Source organism: Dermochelys coriacea, chromosome 11 (genome assembly GCF_009764565.3).
Source record: "Dermochelys coriacea isolate rDerCor1 chromosome 11, rDerCor1.pri.v4, whole genome shotgun sequence".
NCBI classification, from domain to species: Eukaryota; Metazoa; Chordata; order Testudines; family Dermochelyidae; genus Dermochelys; species Dermochelys coriacea.
Window position 1 is genome coordinate 12,564,611 of NC_050078.2, and position 22,232 is coordinate 12,586,842.

The 22,232-nt window shown below is 39.8% G+C and overlaps 1 protein-coding gene across 6 annotated transcripts in view; it reads left to right on the plus strand.

Moving 5' to 3' along the window:
* KALRN (kalirin RhoGEF kinase) overlaps nt 1-22,232 on the plus strand; it is a 777,539-nt gene that overhangs the window by 517,234 nt on the left and 238,073 nt on the right. For 5 of the 6 annotated variants that reach the window (XM_038421355.2, XM_038421356.2, XM_038421358.2 and 2 more), the window contains exons 15-19: nt 408-574; nt 12,364-12,483; nt 16,487-16,705; nt 19,808-19,957; nt 21,056-21,170. In XM_038421355.2, the coding sequence (XP_038277283.1) occupies nt 408-574; nt 12,364-12,483; nt 16,487-16,705; nt 19,808-19,957; nt 21,056-21,170 (771 nt within the window). The remainder of the gene's footprint in view (nt 1-407; nt 575-12,363; nt 12,484-16,486; nt 16,706-19,807; nt 19,958-21,055; nt 21,171-22,232) is intronic. The other variant, XM_038421357.2, reaches the window with a different exon arrangement.

Below are 22,232 nucleotides of genomic sequence, written 5' to 3' on the forward strand. Positions count from 1 at the left end.
AAAGAATGTGTTTATACGATATTGATTAATGAAATAACATAAGGCTGAGGGAGTATTTTAGTCTTTGATTTGTTAAAATTCATAAAGTATTTTTTAAAATTCCCAGTTCCACATCACCAAAACTATAGTCAAATCATCTCCAAATGGACAGTTTCAGATGAGCAAAACAAGGAGCAATCAACACAGAAATGTCATTTCATTGGTACACACAGTGATAGGACAATACAGTCATAGTATTCAACAAACATGTGCATCAGGGTAAATCATATGTTGTTTGTGAGAGGGTTTACCAAGAATCAAAAGAGGTTCAAATCAATGTGACGGGTGTTAGAATTGTATGGCAAAAGGAATTGCAAATAAATGAAATTCTCTCTCTCTCTCTCTCTCTCTATGTCATTTTGTTGTAGGCATTGAACTAATCTGCGAAAAGGACATTGATCTTGCGACACAAGTGCAAGAGCTGCTGGAGTTCCTTCATGAGAAACAGCATGAGCTAGAGCTTAACGCCGATCAGACTCACAAACGGCTAGAGCAGTGCCTACAGCTCCGGCACCTACAGGCTGAGGTCAAGCAGGTCAGGCTTTCTTCCACAGCCATTAAACTGTTTTGTGATGGCTTAAACGTGTCTTGAAAGCAATTACAGTACGCACAGGTTGTTAAAACCATTTCTGCCAAATTGCCTCCCTTTAAGCATATGTATTTATCCTTTTCTTTAGCAGTACTTGATCTACGGGTTCCAAAATGACCCTTTACAAGTAACTGAGGGGTCTGTTCCATGTTCTGTGCATGTGCAAGACCCCATGAATATTTATGGGAGTTATGTTCACCATCCATGCAAAACTTATCCCATAGCTTCTAAACTGGAGTGTGCTTCAGAACAGAATGTGCTCTGGGAATATGAGGACGTGGGGTACAAACTGAAAGCATTGGTCTCATTATTGGATATCTCAATGCCGAGGTCTAAAGCTGACTCCACTCTAGTTTGACCTCCTTACTTAATTTTTTGCATTATTACTGATCTGTGGGGCGCTCAACCAAGGTTATCATCTTTGGTTAAGATGTAGAACCCTGACTATTTGCAGTCTTTAACCTAGGATCTCACAATTTTAGGGTGTTAGTCTTCTAGTCCCAATTACATTAAAGCTCAGTTAGTTGTGCTTTGCATACCTAAATTTCCCAAAAAGAAAAGGAGTACCCGTGGCACCTTAGAGACTAACAAATTTATTAGAGCATAAGCTTTCGTGAGCTACAGCTCACTTCATCAGATGCATTTGGTGGAAAAAGCAGAGGAGAGATTTATATACACACACACAGAGAACATGAAACAATGGGTTTATCATACACACTGTAAGGAGAGTGATCACTTAAGATAAGCCATCACCAGCAGCAGGGTGGGGAAAGGAGGAAAACCTTTCATGGTGACAAGCAAGGTAGGCTAATTCCAGCAGTTAACAAGAATATCAGAGGAACAGTGGGGGTGGGGGGGTGGGAGGGAGAAATACCATGGGGAAATAGTTTTACTTTGTGTAATGACTCATCCATTCCCAGTCTCTATTCAAGCCTAAGTTAATTGTATCCAGTTTGCAAATTAATTCCAATTCAGCAGTCTCTCGTTGGAGTCTGTTTTTGAAGCTTTTTTGTTGAAGGATAGCCACTCTTAGGTCTGTGATCGAGTGACCAGAGAGATTGAAGTGTTCTCCAACTGGTTTTTGAATGTTATAATTCTTGACGTCTGATTTGTGTCCATTCATTCTTTTACGTAGAGACTGTCCAGTTTGGCCAATGTACATGGCAGAGGGGCATTGCTGGCACATGATGGCATATATCACATTGGTAGATGCGCAGGTGAACGAGCCTCTGATAGTGTGGCTGATGTGATTAGGCCCTATGATGGTATCCCCTGAATAGATATGTGGACAGAGTTGGCAACGGGCTTTGTTGCAAGGATAGGTTCCTGGGTTAGTGGTTCTGTTGTGTGGTGTGTGGTTGCTGGTGAGTATTTGCTTCAGATTGGGGGGCTGTCTGTAAGCAAGGACTGGTCTGTCTCCCAAGATCTGTGAGAGTGATGGGTCGTCCTTCAGGATAGGTTGTAGATCCTTGATGATGCGTTGGAGAGGTTTTAGTTGGGGGCTGAAGGTGATGGCTAGTGGCGTTCTGTTGTTTTCTTTGTTGGGCCTGTCCTGTAGTAGGTGACTTCTGGGTACTCTTCTGGCTCTGTCAATCTGTTTCTTCACTTCAGCAGGTGGGTATTGTAGTTGTAGGAATGCATGATAGAGATCTTGTAGGTGTTTGTCTCTGTCTGAGGGGTTGGAGCAAATGCGGTTATATCGTTGCGCTTGGCTGTAGACAATGGATCGAGTGGTATGATCTGGATGAAAGCTAGAGGCATGTAGGTAGGAATAGCGGTCAGTAGGTTTCCGATATAGGGTGGTGTTTATGTGACCATCGCTTATTAGCACCGTAGTGTCCAGGAAGTGGATCTCTTGTGTGGACTGCTCCAGGCTGAGGTTGATGGTGGGATGGAAATTGTTGAAATCCTGATGGAATTCCTCAAGAGCTTCTTTTCCATGGGTCCAGATGATGAAGATGTCATCAATGTAGCGCAAGTAGAGTAGGGGCATTAGGGGACGAGAGCTGAGGAAGCGTTGTTCTAAGTCAGCCATAAAAATGTTGGCATACTGTGGGGCCATGCGGGTACCCATCGCAGTGCCGCTGATTTGAAGGTATACATTAAATTTCCCAGTAGCTTATTTTGGATGTGTAGTATTTCTTCACTTGCTGTCCTATGCAGTTGCATGCTGCCGCACAGCTGCAATTTTTCACTCCAGAGGTGGCTGCATTACAGTGAAATGACTATATGTCCTAGTTTAATGGGACAATCTGGGTTTTTCATAGGAAGCCCCTGGTATGTCTTTCTGATCACTTGGAAAATCCCAGTTTTCCATTTCATCAATGAAAATGTTTGTTTGTTTGTTTGTTTTTAAATAATTACAAATGTTTGTTCATTACATTACTTTAGGTAGTAAAAGATGCTCTATGTTTACCAGGAAAAAAAGAGTTCAGTGGAACAAGTGTTCAGTGTTTGGAGTGCAGAGAAAAGTCAAATGAGCATAGACTCTATCAAAGCTGTTCTTTTGCAACAAGTGAATGTTTGCACTTGTTCAATGTTTCATGAGAAACTGGTTCAGAACATTACATTACCGGTAAAAATCCTTCACTCTGAGAAATATGTACTTGGGGTGCTGAGTCAGAAGCTGGCATTTGCGACATTAGTGCATATTAAAAAAAAGTGCACTTTTGTATGAGTTGTTTGCAACCTTCAAAATTGTCAACAGAAAAATCTCCTAGTTTTTAATTTTGAAAATATAGTCACCTGGCATTTCAGTGGCAGTATAAAGTTCTTTCTTTTTGCGAATACAGACTAACACGGCTGCTACTCTGAAACCTGTCAGTATAAAGTGTGTGGAATTTATAAAGTGCTTTGGAACCCTTCTGAATGGAAGGCTCTATATTTTAATAATATCTTTGATTATAAAGTGTCTTTCTTTCTATAATTATTTCAAATATTTCACACACTATATTTACAACAAGCATTTCACTTACTGCAATGTAGCAATTCTGAAATGAAACCTGGTGGCTATTTAATAGCGCACAGCAGCATTGGTTTAGAACACAGAGAACCAGACCCAACAGAAACTCTAGAAATACATGTTGTTATTACTGGGCCCAGTCCAAATCCCAGTAAACTAAATGTGAGTCTTTCACTTGACTTTAAAAGGGGTTGGATCAGGCCCATTATTACAGCATTGTTTTTGGAGAAATTCAGTGATGGCTGCACTCTGGATAACTAAAGCTGTGAGTCTCAGAAGCAAGGGTTGCTTAATTTCATTCATAGGCTTAAAGAAAAGGAGTACTTGTGGCACCTTAGAGACTAACAAATTTATTAGAGCATAAGCTTTCGTGAGCTACAGCTCACTTCATCGGATGCATTTGGTGGAAAAAACAGAGGAGAGATTTATATACACACACACAGAGAACATGAAACAATGGGTTTATCATACACACTGTAAGGAGAGTGATCACTTAAGATAAGTGATCACTCTCCTTACAGTGTGTATGATAAACCCATTGTTTCATGTTCTCTGTGTGTGTGTATATAAATCTCTCCTCTGTTTTTTCCACCAAATGCATCCGATGAAGTGAGCTGTAGCTCACGAAAGCTTATGCTCTAATAAATTTGTTAGTCTCTAAGGTGCCACAAGTACTCCTTTTCTTTTTGCGAATACAGACTAACACGGCTGCTACTCTGAAACCTCTGATTCATAGGCTTGTGTCTTAGAATATTCTACAAAGCAAACATCTAAAAATGTAAGTGATAGGACTGAACTTCTAACTCCTGCAAGAGGAACACAAATAGCTGCTTTGAATTAGTGTTTTTTGTTAGTCTCTAAGGTGCCACAAGTACTCCTTTTCTTTTTGCAAATACAGACTAACATGGCTGCTACTCTGAAACCTGTTTCCTTAACAGTATTTGAACCATCAAAGCCTTCATTATTCTATAACCTTTCAGCAAGCCTATGGCTAAGAATCATTTTATTTGTTCAGCTGAATACTAAAAAATCTATTCCTTATTAACCTGTCAATTACTGTAGCTAGTTTCCCCTGAAAAGAGCCAAATTGAAATATATCTGTGCCCTATCATAAGGTGACTGTATTTGGTTTCCTGGGGATGAGTCATATTCACAACCACTTAGAGAAATTGGAAAATATATTGATTTTGGCTTGTTGTTCATTGCTGGTCTGGTCCAAATTTCCTGCACTTTTTAGAGCACTTGAGACAATGAATGGTCTCCATCTCATTACCAAATTGCACTTGCTTTTGAGAGTCAATTGAGATTTGGTTGCCACAGACACCTACTGTAGCTCTGGTAAAATTGTGCTGAAACAGCAAACTAAGCTGAGTTCTGAAACATGTACATATGTTTGCATTTTAACATAATGGCTCATGTAAATCCGAAGTCTTTTTCCTGTCTGTATCTATTTAAGTCTCATTTAGGAAAGGTTTCTGCATTAACTCACATGCTTCATAGGTTTGAATGCCAACAGGAAACATGTTTGGAGCCATTTAAATGGACCATCTCAAAATGTGATGCTCTGTGACCTGAGACAGAGTGGAAATAATATAGATCACTGGTTCACAAAATCTTTCATATTAAGGAAGAGAGCCTCTCAAGGTCACATCCCCTCTCCCGTCACAACTCATCCTCCCAGCCTCTCCTACCCTGTTGTAGCTATAGAACTTGGAAGGCTTATGCAGCAATAATAGCAGGATAGTATTAAGGAGATGAGATTAAAAGAAATTCCCTTTAATGCAATGCTGGCAGCTGTTTGGCTTTCCATTCCTGTCCCCATTTTTTATATTTGTGCATTTATTTCCTTTCACTAGGTGTAAGATTTTACTTTTCTTAGTACCGAATCTCTCCTCACTGCCCCACTGTTCTTGTCTCTCCAGCTCATGTTGCTGGTTAGTTCTTCCCTCCTGTGTGCCTTCTAACCCACCAGCTTTGGTGTCCACTTCAGATTTGATCACAATTGAATGTAACCCAAAGGACTACATGAAGCAACCAGTCTTGACTTTTTTCAGTTTAATAGAATTAAAAGGCCTTTGGAAACCTGAAAAGAGTCTTGAGCTGGGCTATAACTACCAGGAGGTGTCCTTGCTTGAAGGAGATGCTTCCCAGATATCCTAAAAAAAACTCCTCAGATCACCTGCAAGGGAATCACCTGCAAAATAAAGATTCTTGTACATTAATTTCTTTACTCATTAGTTTCAAGTTGGAAGTCTGAGGAGAATTTGGCCTTCATGTTTAATTACAGTGGGACACAGAAACAGTGAAACTCTGCTTATAGCCAATTGGAACAGAAGTCGATGATTGTTTCAGTGCATTGTAATTACAATCCTGGTGAAATTTCTGCTTACAGTGAAATCATTCTGCAGGGGAGAGATGGCTTTGCTCTAAGAGGGTTCCACTGTTACTGCTTTTCAGTAATAAGGAAAATGATTGGGCCTCTTTGGAGAGACTTGGGGTGGGTGCGGTTATTTAACTCCAGAAATATTTAATTTCCACTTCAACAAAATTGATAAAATCTATAATCTGTAGGAAATGTCTGTTTAAAGGTCATTGCTTAGTGTTAGCCTGCACATTCCCAGATAATAGCGAGTCTATAAATATAGGAGAGTGATCAGAGAATTGTCTTGGGGCTATATTAGAAGCATCTATACAAAATTTTAATTAAAAGAATATTAAGCACCATGTAAATCTGAGTCAATTTGTGAACAGGTCTTGTAAACCAGATAAAAAATATGTAAATGTTCACCTCCAAACATTTCCCAGTCCTAATTCCAACTCATATACACAGAGAAAAAGGCTCTTTGTGATTGGTTTTTGCCCTGGCTGTGGTGGGTACTCAAGGAAGCTTTGGATATGCAAATGAAAGCTCTGCTTGCTAGAGGTACACAAAAAATAAATATTAGTGCTGGAAAAATTACTTGTAAAAAAAGTTTAGACAGTCTAAGCTGAGCACAGTACATTTCTATAAGCAATAATGAGCATTTGTGAATATGTTTGTGCCATCAGAGTTCTCAGCAAACATTATGGAGTAGGTTTGTGGCTAACTCTGCACGGTTGCTCACTGGGCCTTGGGGGAAGGGTGCAAGGAGCCTTTCCCTGACTTGCGCTCTTGATCACAGTTAGCTCCTGGAGTATATGGACCAGGAGATCCTAGCACCACTGGCAGTCCTAGAAACTCCAGCTGAGCTGAACTACCATGGGGTGAAGGGAATCCTTCTTGCACCCTGTTAAAGAAGAGTTTATACTATGCTATCACTTCTGCAGCCATTATGGATGGTAGATTGTGAAACCAGGTGGACTGGGTGATGGGGTTGGATCATGAGAAGCTGATAAACTACAGGGAGGTAAAAGAGATGGTAGAGAAGAGAAGCTGAGAGGTACCAGGCCTGCCAGAGGAGGTAGAAGGTGGCACTGGGGAAAAGGCCCTAAAAAGAAGGACCAGGAGATGCTGGGCATTCAAAGGAAGGAGCAAATGAAGCAATCACAGAGAAAAGCAGATGTTATCAAAGTTCTGGTTTGAATGTTGCGGCCCTTTGATCCAACAGTGCCTCCAGCTTTCAGTTTATTGGCAATGTTGATACAAATGGGATAAAGCAGACCAGATCGAGGGCATTTGACTGGGCCTCACTTTCCTTTTGGACCTGCAGCTGGAATGGGCATGTGATAGATTCTAGTGTGCTTCTGTACACAGTATGAGTATTCATGGAAGAAAGGAAATGAGAAAAGGTGGACTATGATATACAGGACTTTAGTAATACACCAAGTAGCAAGGTTAATCTCTACTAGAAGATTACTGTCGCATTTTTATAGCTTAAATGTTCTTCCCTTTGATACTGATTAACACAGTTATCCTGTGTGCAAGTTTTGCTTACAAACAACTTCACAAAAGACTTGTACAAAGCTTCAGGAAGGAGAAAAATGAGGATGCTTAGGTGAAGATGATTAACTCTAGATTAGAAACATACATAATTATTGAACAGGCTTCAAAACAAAGCATTTGACATTCCTGTTCAGACCATCAGTTCTCATATCCTTCCTGAAGCAATCCATACCTGGTGCTTCAAAGAAAGGCTAAGCCCTGCCCTTTCCCCCAGCCAATGCTAGGCAGCTGATCATACAACACTGTACATAGGGATAAAAATGTCCTTTCTAATCACCTGGAACCCTGAGTCATCAGATGTGATTTCCCTTCTTAGCTCTACTAACTACTGCAAATGTTACAGTACATCAAAAATTATTTAGCATCACAATTAGGAATGGTGATGACAACGCTACTCGTTACATTACTTACAAACTCAGAAATTGTTGCTGAAGCTTTCTGACTGGAAGTATAAGGATACACAAATCTGAACTGAAAAATGAAGGTAGTGAGTACAGGACGGAAGGTTTTACATTGCTGGTAAACTTCCAACAAGCTGTGTGTTTTTATAGTACATATAAAGTGAGCTCTGATTTATAGCCTGACTTAGACACTTAGAATAATTTCTTGTAATCATTATTACTGAGTTGTTTATTTCAGTTGTTTGTTTAACTTGAGCAACGTAAAAGACAGTTGTATTTGTGAGAAGTTGGTGAAGCAGAAAAAAATATTGATTTCAAAGTAGTTGGCATTTAGACATAGGCAATTAATTTAACTGGTATTGATCAGTTGTGCTAAATGTAGACACTCGAACATGAGGGCGATGGCTGTTATTGTTTTTAAACAAATGGACACAGCAAAAAAAGTATGCTAAAATACTATCAACAGGAGGGAAGCCGAAAGGGCCAGTGAGGCACTGAGTTAAAGCACTAGTGCTTTGATCCTGCAAACATTTACATATGTGCTTCTCTTTAACAACATGACTTGTAAACATTTGCAGGATCAGTGTCTAGCTTTGAATCTCTGAAGACTAGATAGTACATTTTCAGAGCTGCATGAAGTTTTAGTTTCCACTGAAATTAAGGAGAGGCATAGGATCCACGGATCTGAGGATGATTAGAATGTGCAGTATACAGCTGACCTTTCTGTCTCCTCTTCCTGCTTCCCAAATCTTCCTTACCCAGATATCAGAGGAAAGTAGAGTGCAGACTAGTGTTGCTACTAGATGGTAGAGTTGGTAGATGTCAGTGAATACTGCAAAACATCTGTGAATATTCAACTTGCAATTTTTATCAAATCCATTTTGCTCATGCAAATGGTTTTCCCAAGTGATTGAGTTTTACTGATTTACATTCATGAATATTTGCACTTTAAGTACTTGTGCATTCTTCTAATTAGGGAGCAGAAATTATGCCTTTTGACTTACCTGACCAATCAGAACAGACTCAGGTTCACAAAATAGCTGAGTGGAAGAGCCTGCCCTAAGTCATGTAGGTACATACCTGGCTTTCATCAATATTGTTAGTACCTCAGTTTCATGAGAAGAAAATTTAACCAAAAATTCTGGTAAAAGTGTCACATGAGACAGCTCTGAATGAAGCCAACAGACTTCAGAAAATGACAAATCAAGGCTGAAATGCCATGCCCAACCCCGCTAACTATTTTTAGTTGCAGCACATATAATATGTGTGTTCACCTGCTTTCAGACAGTGAGATGAAAGGCAGAGTGACAGCTGTACCACTTACGTTTCCAGTGTTTATTGAGCTAGATCAGGCATTTGTCATTTTTGTAAAGTAGGTTTTTTCAGAGCCATTTTGTAAACATAACATGACTGGCAAGACAGAAGAACAGAACTCTGCTTTAAGATGCAAATTATTGATTTCATTAGGTCAAGGTGGCTGTTGCACAGAGAGATCAAGTACAGGGAGGATATCTCATTACCACAGATGTTAGAAAATAAGTCCTATTATCTCATCTAGTCCATTTCCCTGTGTTTACAGCCAACCTGACTTTTAAGCCTGAGGTTTCTGAAGCTGGATGTAGAGAGACAAATTCCTAAAATAATTCTGCATCTAAATCTAGTATTTTAGAAAATTTCAGCTTAAAGGTTTGATAAATGAAGGCTGCTTCGTAAAATTCCCTGTGACATTCTGATCGCTTTTTTAAAAGAATGATTATGCTCAGCTACTGCTTTTCTAAAAGAAATACTCCTGTTTTTTAAAAAAAAATCACAAAGGCACAGGTCAGCCAGCAGTTCAGCAAAAACGTGAAAGTGTTTGCTGGGTTATGCTGTTGTCACTTCATATCTTGTCCAGCCATGGTGATCCTTTAGTTAATTCCTTCCTAAAAGAGACAGAGTTTCAACTCTTGGTACAGTGTAGTTTGTCATACGTGGGCTTACTGGTCTGGGGGATAATACAAAATCGTAGACAAAAAGATGGTTGTGTGGTAATCCCATTCCTTTTTCTCAGAAACTCTGTTGTGTTTCCCACAGCAACAGTAGCACCTGCTGATGAAAGAGAGAGAGCTGATAGATCAAGACTGCCCTACTGCTGACTTGAGCAGAATGTTATTTTCTATAAATTAGGGTCAGCTACATGTGTAGACTGGTTCCCTTTTTTCCTCCTAGGGACAACTAATTTCCTTATCCCAGAGGGAGGCAAATCGCTGTGAGGAGGGTGATGTATGATGTAGGGAGGAGGAAAAATTGTTCCTTTAAGGCACTTGAATGAATCACTGTGGGGGGAAGAGGGACAAAAGATAAATTGCTATCTAGAATGGTAAACCAAAGTTATTGAATTTCAAAGCTGTATAGATCCTGAGCTACATTTGTGCAAGTGATTGGGCAGTAAGGATTTCCTGTGCATTTGTGATCTGGATGTAACAACTTGCAAAATAAGGCTGGATTTCTTGCAATAATTTGCAGCTACAATAACAGAAAATAGGACTAAGAGTTGTAGGCAAATTCATCCGGGAACTTACATGTGCAGTTTGAGTGATTATTTTTGGACAAAGTGTTTTAAAATAACAGAATGCGTTTCCACCAGTTTTTAAAAAAATGTTCTGGTAAATCTGTCATACATATATATACAACCCAATTCTGCCACCCTGACAGTGTGTCTTACTCCAAATATAGTCTTAGAGCCTGATCTGAAGCCATTGAAGCCAATGGAAAGATACTTCTTGACTTCAGTGGTCTTTGATTCAAGCCCTTATTGAAACCTGTGGGACTACTTGCAGAATAGGATACTATTCAACATCAGTAAAGGTAGCAGGATTGGACCCAAAATGATCGGGGGGAGAAATTGTTCACTTACATTTTCGAGAAAATTGATAGCCAAGAGAATATCAAGCATATTTGCATTATTCGTAGATAAGTGCAAATATACTTATGGAGCAAGGAGGACAGTTTTGAAAGGTGGGGGGGCTAAACTGTAGACGTGGAGAATAAGAATCACAGAGTAAGATTAAAGAATGAAGATGGAAATTGCACTCTGTGCAAATGTGTAAGAAGAAACAATGCACATTGAAATCAAGAAGAACTGGACCAATTGTTAAGTGCAAATTGAAGGAATACTTCATTGTGCCCCACCTGATTCATGTTAGTCCAAACAAGAAAAATAAAAATGAACAGGACAAGCAAAGATAAATGGAGAAATTTTGGAAGGCTGAATACTATGACAATGAGATCACAGTTCAAGGTGGGATAGCTACAGGCCTAAAAGAGTTCTCTGTCACTAGGGTTACTGTGGATACAGGACACGCTCCTTTTTGAAACAATGTAATCAAGAAGCATCCTTAAACTCTGTGTTTGCTAATATGGTTCCCTGCCCAGTGTAGACAGGGATAAACTGTTACAAACCCATGCTATAGAGTAAAGGGGGTTCCTTGTCTATAAAATCCATGGGTCCTTGTCTATAGAAGAATTTGTCCACATTGGTCAAGGAATTGTTGACATACTGCTATCAAGAATATGTTCAGAGAAGGCTATGGACAACAGTAGAGGTGAGCCTGAGTTCTAGAGCTTGGTCTGTGATCCAGATCAGACCTAACCTTCTTCCAAATTTCTAGGTGTCCACATTGAGGGGAGAGGGATGCTTTGATTAAAACTAGTCAAACTCTCATATAGAAATGGGCCCATTTTTTGTTTCAGCAAATATGAAGAGAGTTCCTTAGAAGCATCCAAACTGTGAGTCTCCATGGGACCTGACAAACCATCCCTTTCACCTAATCCTGTGCCAGAGGGTTGGTGGTTGAAAAAATACAGTACAGGGCATGAGAACTCACATTGCTAGCTACTGTGGGCTCCTAAAGTCAATGGGCCTGACCCTGATTTAATTTAAAAGTAAGATCAGAATCATGCCCCTGGTCTCCATGACACTTTGCTAAGAACTGTTTTATTTGCTAATAAGATGTAAGTACCAACAAAGCAGCTTTTAATGTGAAAATGTGACCTTTCAAACATAAATATGGACAGGAATATGAAAAAGCGATGGAAGACCTGTCTAATTTGAACTCTGCTCTATTACCCTTTGCATTTCTGCCCCATGGCATTTACACTGAGGAATATTCACTTTTGTAATCAAAACTTCAGATGACACTGGGCACTTCCTTGCCATCTAAGTACTCCTGCAATGTCTTATAATTTTTCAAGCAATAACTTCTACGGCGTGACCTTTTGTCTCTTTGATAATTAATATCATTTATGTAATGAAGTCAGTCCTTATTCCAGGATTTATCTTCTGCCAATTGACTTACACTCAGACCATGTTAAGCAAAATACATTTCTTCAGGTGGGCTGAATCACTAGATTATGTGGCTGCATGGACAATCAGATCTAGCTAACCTTTCAACATATCCTTTCTGTACAGGTACTCGGCTGGATTCGGAATGGGGAGTCAATGCTCAATGCCAGCCTAGTCAACGCAAGCTCCCTTTCAGAAGCTGAGCAGCTCCAGCGAGAACATGAGCAATTCCAACTGGCCATAGAGGTAACACCAATGGGAACATTTTGCTTCTCTTTCCCAGATAAACAGTATAGATGGGGCTGTCTCTCAGGCATACATCAAACCATTGTTTGCTTGAAGAAAAAGAAAAAATAATCTTTGAAAAGGCAATTTATCACTAACCTCATAAGGTAGCAGGAGGTTAACAGTGACATAAATTATTTCTCATCAATAGCTAGTCCTTTTGCTGTCAGATGTAAACAGTGGCATTCATAAACACTCCAGACACACACATCCTGGTAATTCCTTTGCTAATGTTATGACCCAATCAAAATTCTTGGAAGTGAACTTGAAATAAGAAAAATTCACAAATTCAGTTTCTTTCTGAGAACAAGATACATAGATTATTTCCAGGACACACCATTATGAATATATTCATCACTGAATATTAAAGCACCCTCTCAGATGAAATCTCTGTCTGACGTAATTCTGCTGTTTTGGAATGAACAGGGGAAGTTCAAGAAAGAAGAGCTCTCCTAAAATATTGGTTTGTCAGAATAGAGAAGTAAAGTTTATACTAACTGTTGTCTAAATTGTGGTTTTGCCACAAGCCCTTTCCATGGGACAGCACAGAGTTATACTGCCCTAGTTTGGAGATTTATATAGTATGTTTTTATAGCTGTAGCTCACAAAAGCTTATGCTCTAATAAATTTGTTAGTCTCTAAGGTGCCACAAGTACTCCTGTTCTTCTTTCAACACTGTAATAGCTCAGCATCTTCCAGTATTCCATTAAGCAATGTGATTACCATCTGTCACTGCATTTGATATTACACCAGTGACATATTAAGGGATGTATTTCCTTCTCCCATTCACGCTGATTAAGGAGTGTCTAGTCCCTTAGCTTATTACTCAAATGGTTACAATTTTCATGGGTAAAGGAACATGCTGTCTTTCCTCAGGTCTCCTCCTGTAATCAAAATGTGTTAAAAACAAAAAAAACTAGCTAGCATCAAACTTGCAATTGCCATGAAAATAACATCTCCATAGAGGGAGATTTGGGAGAGTACTTTGCTTAGTAGAAACTGTATTACTCCTGTAAATTTTAAGGAAAATGACTATGTTATCAGTGTTGCTAGTTGGTTTAGGGGTTATAATCTCTGCAAATTACCAATTTTGATCAGATTCTACTAGGATTAAGGAAAGAGTAGCTCTTCACTGATGTTGCTCCCTGCGGGAAAAGCAAAAGTTTAGTATCTGGGGTAGAGGGAGGGTGGAAATTATGTATCAGCTGGTTGGCATTGAATTGTGCTGACTAGATCTTAGCAGCATTAGGCAGACAGCATTGTGGGGAAGGATACACACTGTCTGTGTATCACAGCTTGCTACCACTGGGGAGATACTTGTATTGAGCAGGAAAGGCGAGCCGCATAGGGAGAAAAGGATTACAACATTGTAGGGGAAGAAAGTTTGCAAAGGAGAAAACACTAAATTAAATATTAATAGTGTTTAAAGCTCAACATGTGAGAGATATCTGCAAAGCACATAGGGGAGAGACAGGCCTCTAAAGGATTTCTAGATGTTGCATTCATTTTCATTTAAAATTCTTTAAAGTTTATTTAAAATAAGCATTACCACTCTACCAGCAATAAAGCAGCTGGATATTAAATTCAACCAGTTGTTCTTGAACATCTTCCTAAATATTTCTGCAAATTATTCATCCTTTTTGCTAATAGTTTTCTCTACATTGCATTATTCAACAGTATATTACCACTGGTTTTCAAGCTCCTTTCCTGGTTCGGGGATTAGATCATAAATGTATCAAGTGTGAATTTGGCATTAACAGTTAAAAACGAAACAAAGACTAGATATGTCTTTAGGAGACTTGGGTTTCCTTACAGAAGGTTAAAAATAAAATCAAAATATTGGTCTAAACAGTGCCCCCTCCGTGCAGCCACACCAGATATGGGGGGGAGGACTGAGGGGTGTCTTCATGATGGCAGCCTGCATAAGGGCTGCCCTTGCACTCAGGGGTGTGCAGAGTCTGCTATTCTGTTGCTCCCCCTGGAAGTAATAGCTATGAAAAAGGATGAAGAGTGTGTGGATTCATGATTATGTCCCTCCTACACCCTGGCCCTCATACATCCCTAAAAGCCTTAAATTACTGTAGTAAATTACTCCTCCAGTCAGCACAGCCAGAGGACTCCAGGAGGTACCCTTGTCTCCTGGCATTCCCCGAGGGTGGTGTGACTGTAACTCTCCTTACAGTAACATATTTGACATGAAATATTATTGTGGCATATTAGATGGTACGAGGCATGGGGAGTCAAGATCACTAAACTTTTTAAAATCCAGGGGGCTCAAATTCTGTTATGAATTATGAATAGGGCTTCTGATTTTAGGTTTTAACTGATAAACAGCAATAAAACACTCCCAACAAAAAAAATGAAACCAGTGTTTGTCCAATAAACACTGGAAATGGGTACTTGTATCTATGGGCAAGTGTACATGGAGCAGTGATACAGATTATAGGCATGTGATTTCTAAAGCGCACTAATACGTTGTGCGTGAATTGGTCTGGTGTGCACTAGAGGTTCCCCAGTGCTCTTTAACATAGTGCTCTTTGAAACTGTATTATGTTAAAGTGCACTAGGAAACATTACAAAGGGATTAGTCATTACAGTACATACTACAGCAGTGGTTCTCAAACTGGGTTGGGACCCCAAAGTGGGTCACAACCCCATTTTAACGAGGTTGCCAGGGCTGGCTTAGACTTGCTGGGTCAAAGCTAAAGCCCAAGCCCGAGGGCTTCAGTCCTGGTTGGCGGGGCTCAGGTTACAGGCCCCCTGCCTGGGGCTCAAGCCATTGGGCTTTGGCTTTGCCACTCGCCCTGGGGTGGCGGGGCTTGGGTGGGCTCAGGCTTCGGTCCCCACTCCTGGGCCCTGTGATAATTTTTGTTGTCAGAAGGGTCGTAGTGCAATGAAATTTGTGAACCCCTGTGCTACTGTAACGAGTAACATATATAATATATGTTATAGGTTTCAGAGTAGCAGCCGTGTTAGTCTGTATTCGCAAAAAGAAAAGGAGTACTTGTGGCACCTTAGAGACTAATAAATTTATTAGAGCATAAGCTTTCGTGAGTTACAGCTCACTTCATCGGATGCATTTGGACCAATGCTGTAGCTCACGAAAGCTTATGCTCTAATAAATTTGTTAGTCTCTAAGGTGCCACAAGTACTCCTTTTCTTTTTGCGAATATATGTTATATAATATACGTTATATAGTATGTACCCAAACCCTAATTGTTGGACATCTACATAAAACTCAAATATTGCTAAAAATAAACCCTGAAAAATGAAATTAATAACCCCCCCAAAAGAAGCCCTAATTATGAAATAAAGCTATTATTATTAATAATAAATTTTGAATGGCCATTTACAGAGATTAAAAAAGATAATGGTCCCTTTAAGGCACCTTCATATTTTCCAGAATTGATGGGTTGGATTATTAGGGCTTGATCCCACAGACACCTGGGCAAGTGAATATCTTTTCTCACATGAATAATCCCATTTACGTTAATGGAAATACTCATGTGAGTAAAGTTATGAGTTTAAATGTTTCAGGATTGGACCCTTAGTTTGCTAACTGTTATAGATTTGCTGGTTGCTTTCATCCTTTGCTTCAGAGTGGGGAGCATTAGGCACTGTGTGGAGGCCAGATATAGCTCCTGATTGCCATTAGCTGAATTTTGGGTTCCAAAAAGGATGTAATTCCATCAGGATTCCTAGGTTACTACCATAGTGACAGTAGCTAATCTATGGAGTTTACCCATTTATTCGCCAGTGCTTGCTGCTCTCCAGCTCTAACAACGTGTTGTGTACTTGTGTCAATAAAGTGCACCAAAGTGCTTATAAAAAATAACTGTTAATTCTAGAAAATTATCTGAAAATGTTTCACTCTCTCGCCTCTCCATGCTCACACCTCACTTCATCTCTTTACCATACACCTGGCACATCTGTACAAACCTCTTTTTCCTCCCCTCATACACAGTCCCTCTTTCATGCCACTTCCTTACAGAAGACACACCAGAGTGCTCTGCAGGTACAGCAGAAGGCTGAAGTGTTGCTACAGGCTGGGCACTATGATGCTGATGCCATCCGGGAGTGTGCTGAAAAGGTGGCATTACATTGGCAACAGCTGATGTTGAAGATGGAGGACAGGCTCAAGCTGGTCAATGCATCAGTTGCTTTCTATAAAACCTCTGAGCAGGTGAGGTGAACAATGTTGTCCTAGCATATAGCTGGTTCCCAACCTAAACAGGAAAGATCTTGATTATACCAACTAGTGGCATCTGCCTCCTAGTCACTTGGTTACTCTCTAATCTGCAGAGGACCTTGACTGGCTCCCAATCCCCTTTCACAATTGCAGGCCATGGTAGCTTTCTGGGGCATAGCACAGAGCTTCAGCTTTAGGGTTCTTCCACTTTATCTTGAGTAGTCCCCAGGTATGGATGGAGAGTCTGGAGTATCGGGCACAAAATCCAGAAGTAGAGCTGGTCAAAATTGTTGCATCTGAAAGGGTTTTTTTGATAAATGTAACTTTGAACTATCTGAAAACTTTTGTGTCCCCACACTCCATTCTTCTTTTCATTAAAATGATATGAAAAATACTTAGTTTGAGTTTTTTCTCTCCCCTTCCCCCAGGGGGAAAAAGGGAAAGGGAAAGGGGGTGAAGGAGGAAAAAAGCCTGAAACCACAATATTTTTGTTTAGAATTTAGATTAATGTTTTTCTTTTATTTCAAACATTTTTTAAAAGGGCTCTGTTAGTTTTTTTCTTTCCTTTGAAATTGCTCCTGCTTAACATTTACAATTGTTGACAAGCCCTAACCAGAAGTATCAATGCTAGTTAGGCATCCTGATACCAAAAAAAAAAAAAAAAAAAGGAAATAAATGATGGAGTGGCCACTCCTAATCCGGTAGTACAGGGCAAGGTAATGTAGACCACACTAAGAATCATATATCAACTCTACCTTGCCTTGTTCTAGTAGTCTATATATTGCAAAGTGCATTCAAACTGGCTTCTGGTATGGTTGGATTAGTTCATCCCTTACATAAACAAGTGCAACTCTTATTGAGGTCAATGGGAATTAGGTCTGCTTACCCCGGGCTTCTCATATGGATGCTCAGATGGCATTTCCTGGTTTAACTTAGCACAATCTTGCAGTTTGTGTTGGCATGCACATTGCATGTCTTTGGGTTGGGTATACAAAAGAAAACAGTGATTTACATTGATGCCTGCAGAATTATTCACATGCAGTTAGTTCATGCAGTTGAAAGTGCCAGACAGGCCCTGTCAGGACCTTCCACATTAGGAGCAGAACAATGCCCTGCAATGGGTGTAGTTGATTTGATGGTAGCACAGTTTCTTGTCCATTATGGAAAGAGATTTTTCTAACCCCCCTTGTTACAAACTACCCCTTGGCTAGTCTCCAACCTGGTTTGTTTAATGCATTTGTAACCATGTTCAATGTAAATGCAAACCTTGTTACATGTGTCTTTGGCTGGCAAGACTTTCGAACACGGTTACTATCCTTCGTACACATAGGGTTGAAAAGAACTACTGCTGCTAAAGGTATCTGAGGGGAAAAAAACTCACTGAGGAACACATGGGTGCCTTATGCAGTGAGAAGTGCTGGCCAAAAAATATGTAGTTTATTTGTCAAATCTAGACCCTTTTTCCACTGGTGGGTTGTTGATGAGCATATTACCATGTCCAGCTCATTGGTTGCTTTTATTCAGTGAATGTTTGATGTAAAGATAGTTCAGCTCACAAACTGTTCTCTGTAATTGTTCAACAATCAGGCTATTTGATTGGTCATCTAGGTCACATGGTGTTTCTGTTCCCTGATTAGATGATGATAATTGTTATACACAGGAGGATAGCCTGAATAGGTAACTGGGGCTTTGATACTCTCAGAAAGGGAGTGGGGAAAACTTTAGGGAACAGTGTGGGAGAGAAGCTAGGGCTAGGGAATTGTAAGAAATGTTTGAACTTTTCCATAACTCTATTCCACTGCAGCTGTTCTGGCTGCCCCTATAATCCCCTGATTTAAAGTTATCCAAGTTTCTTCCTGACTGTGTTTACAACAGACTTTATGCTAATTTTTCCTCATCATGGTAACAGAGTAATGACATTTGCATATATGAGGCACTCCTGTTTGTAAAAGGCATGCACACAACGCAGTTCATCTCATTTGGTTAATTGCCTCAGGGCCAGTACTCCAAAACATTTTGATGCCCTCAAGAACCCCAAAATAAAAAGCAGGTAAGCCAAATGCTTATTCCGTGTACAGCACCTGGCACGCTTCCTGCGCAAATAAGTGTTCTTGTGTCCATATGCACATTTGCACACAGACATTCTCACAAATACAAGCTTCCTCTGAACATGAGCCTTGTTCATACGAATATTGGTGGGAAGTGTGTAAGAACGTGTGAACGTGGTCAAATCCAACTTCACTGAAAATTTGGGAGAATGTTTGAAGGACATATTTTTGACATCAGTGGGACTTAGCACATGGGCGGTAGAGCACTTAGAATCCCAGTCAGTCACTATCAGCGTGCAGTCTTTTCACAGCAGCAAAAGCTCTGTTGCTATTAAGGGCTGCTCTGCACACTGTTTCCATACTGATTAACTTTCGGAGTTTAGTTGGCCCATTCTGGTAAATTTACCAGAGTAAGCTATACCTAAGCAGCTTTATACCAGTATAACCGCATCAACATTATGGAGTTACACCAATTTAAACTATAACCTTTTCTAAAAAACTGTTATGGAAACTGGCCACAGACAAGACCTAATGTTCAGCTGAAGAAAATTAATTCCAGATTTAGGTTCTGTTTCAGGAAAGTATTTAAGCATGTGTTTAATTTCAATCATGTGCTAAATCTTGTTGACTTCAGTGGGATTAAGCACATGTCAAAGCACCTTTCCTAAATAGGGATCATTTCCTGAATGATCTTCTGGGGCCAGATGGAACCTTATCCCAGTATAAACCTCAGTATTTCTCACCTGTTATTCCTTATGGGAGAGTGGGATTTCTCCCCTTAACCAGGATGAGTTACAGACCACAGCCCCAAACTGCAGTGATCCCTAGTGTGAAGAATGGATGACAGGGCCTTCTGTGAAGAGGCCCTTTGCACCCACATATCCAACACTCCCTGATGGCACTGCTCCCATGGACTGAAATCCCAAATACTTATCTGTGAAACACTTCCGACTGGTCTAACAGCGAGCTAATCAGCTTTTAATGAATCTTTATGTTGCTGATTATGACTCTGGTAACTGTGCTGCTGTGTTTTGGGGCCATTCTTCAGGTGTGCAGTGTGCTGGAGAGTCTGGAACAGGAGTACAGAAGGGATGAAGACTGGTGCGGTGGTCGGGATAAGCTTGGACCAGCAGCTGAGATAGACCATGTCATCCCCCTTATCAGCAAGCACCTGGAACAGAAGGAGGCTTTTCTCAAGGTACTTCTGTAATTGCTCGGAAACTCTTTCAGGCTTGGAAGAACAGCATTATTAAGTATTATTATACTAATTTATTTTCTAGGAGCCAGAACAGTTTAGAGCGATGTTTTTGCACTTGCAGGGCGGGAGGTTCTAAATTCTAATCCCAGCTCTCCTACTGACTTGCTGTGTAACCTCTGGGCAAGTTTCCCACCTGTATAATGGGGATAGTAATACTTACCTGGGAGAGGCATTGCAAGCATTAATTAGGAAATATTTGCATTACAGTTGGAGCATGTTAATTGCTACAAAAATGCTAAGTATTATTTGTTCGCAAAATTATTTATTATAAAAATTTAAAATACCAGTTAACACAAGGCATTTCATATGTGCTTATTTGAAATTTACAATGCGTAGAATTCCATGTAACTAATGAATTAGAGATGCATGAAGTAGATTTCACCTCCACAGGGCAGCATCAGGGTTGATTCTGGGCTTTCTGCCTGCCATCCAGGTGTTAGACCATATGAGCTGCTGAGCTGGCTGGCTTGAATGTCAACTAGCCAGGAGCCTGCCATCCATTACAAATGATTATACTTATTTGAAACTACTCACATAGGCCAGTCTTAAAAAGTGAAATATATAGATCATTCATTGTGGTATGCAATGAGCAAACTTCATGAGGCTTTAATGGTCACATAGCACTGGAAGGGACCTCCTGTGTCATCAAGTTCAGTCTTTGCTATCACAGGCAACCCTATCATATAATCACATTAATAAATTTATCAGTCAATTTCTGCTAGATTAAAAATATATGCTCTGGACCAGATCTTTGCACAATTACTTTATTAGCATCATTAATTTGCTTCAGGAAATTAAATCAGCCATTGTTTCTAAATAGCCAGGTATTTTAATACTGTGTAATGCACCATCCATGAGATTGTTAGGTTAGTAGGTGATGTGTGGTGTATGTGATTGTCAGATGTTGCGCTCCAGGATTCTTTCATGCACGAGGACCTGCTTCTGGAGGTCAAGAGAAAAACTCACTATTTAATAAATTTTCTCTTGTTTTATTTTTACTTTTGCAATGGTAACTCTTCTCTTGCGGGGTTTCCATAGGCCTGCACGTTAGCACGAAGGAACGCTGAAGTATTCCTCAAGTACATTCACAGGAACAACGTCAGCATGCCTGGAGTAGCAAGCCATACCAGGGGGCCTGAGCAGCAAGTGAAAGGTTGGTGCATTGATGCAATGGCAGCATTACGATTTTTTCTCTCACCAACCTAGATGTCAGATTCTCATCATCCTAAGGCTTCTAGACATGTCATAAAGGAGCCCAGAAGCTTATTACCTTCTATAACTGAAACAACATCCATTATCAATAACTTTAACAACATCTTGGGACCTTTATGAAGAAATTCCTTACTCCATTAGACCGAGTTTCTCATACAAAACACTAACTTTGGTGAATGTTAAATGGACATCAGAAAGACACTGGCTCTGTGGCTCCTCTCATTTGGATGAAGTCTATGGGAATGACAGGGTGGAGTTCCATGGGTTGTGTGATACAGGAGGTCAGACAGGATGATCATAAATGCCTTCTGGCCTTAAAACCTATAAAAGTATGAATAGACACAAATCAAGTATAAGATCTCAATACACTCCTTTCCTGCCAAGAAAAGCAGAAAATCAAAATCAAAATATGCTTGTCATCAGAATGCAACTCATCAATTCATTTTTTATATTCCAAATCACGCTGCCACATCAAGCACTAACCAACTGTCCTACCTTCACTAGTCTCTTTCACTTGGTCAAAAGAACATTGTTGCAACATGATGATATATTTGAAGTTTTTGGCTGTGTTTCCACTGCTACTCCCCACTCTTAATTGAACAGTTGTTAATCTATCCCCAGCAATCATGTGAGGTGCTGCTAAAGATGAGCCAAAGTGAATCTGCAGAAATAAGCAATTTTTTTTATTATTCAATTACTTGTGAAGTTGTAGAAAGGAGCAGATTAATGGCAATGCAGACATCATATAGATTAATAACAAGAGAGCAGGAACCTGGGTTATTTGTACTCAGTAAGATGATAAAAATGCCTCAGATCATTACAAACAACACTTTTTCTTTCTTTGGATGCTAGTTTTTCTATAGGTGTCAGATTTAATCTCATATTTAGCTAAAGTTGTCCATGAATTTGACAAATTGGTTGTATTTTGTCACTGTATGATTTCTGCGTCTATTAAAAATTATGGGCCCTAATTCAGCAAAGTACATAAACACATGCCTAACAT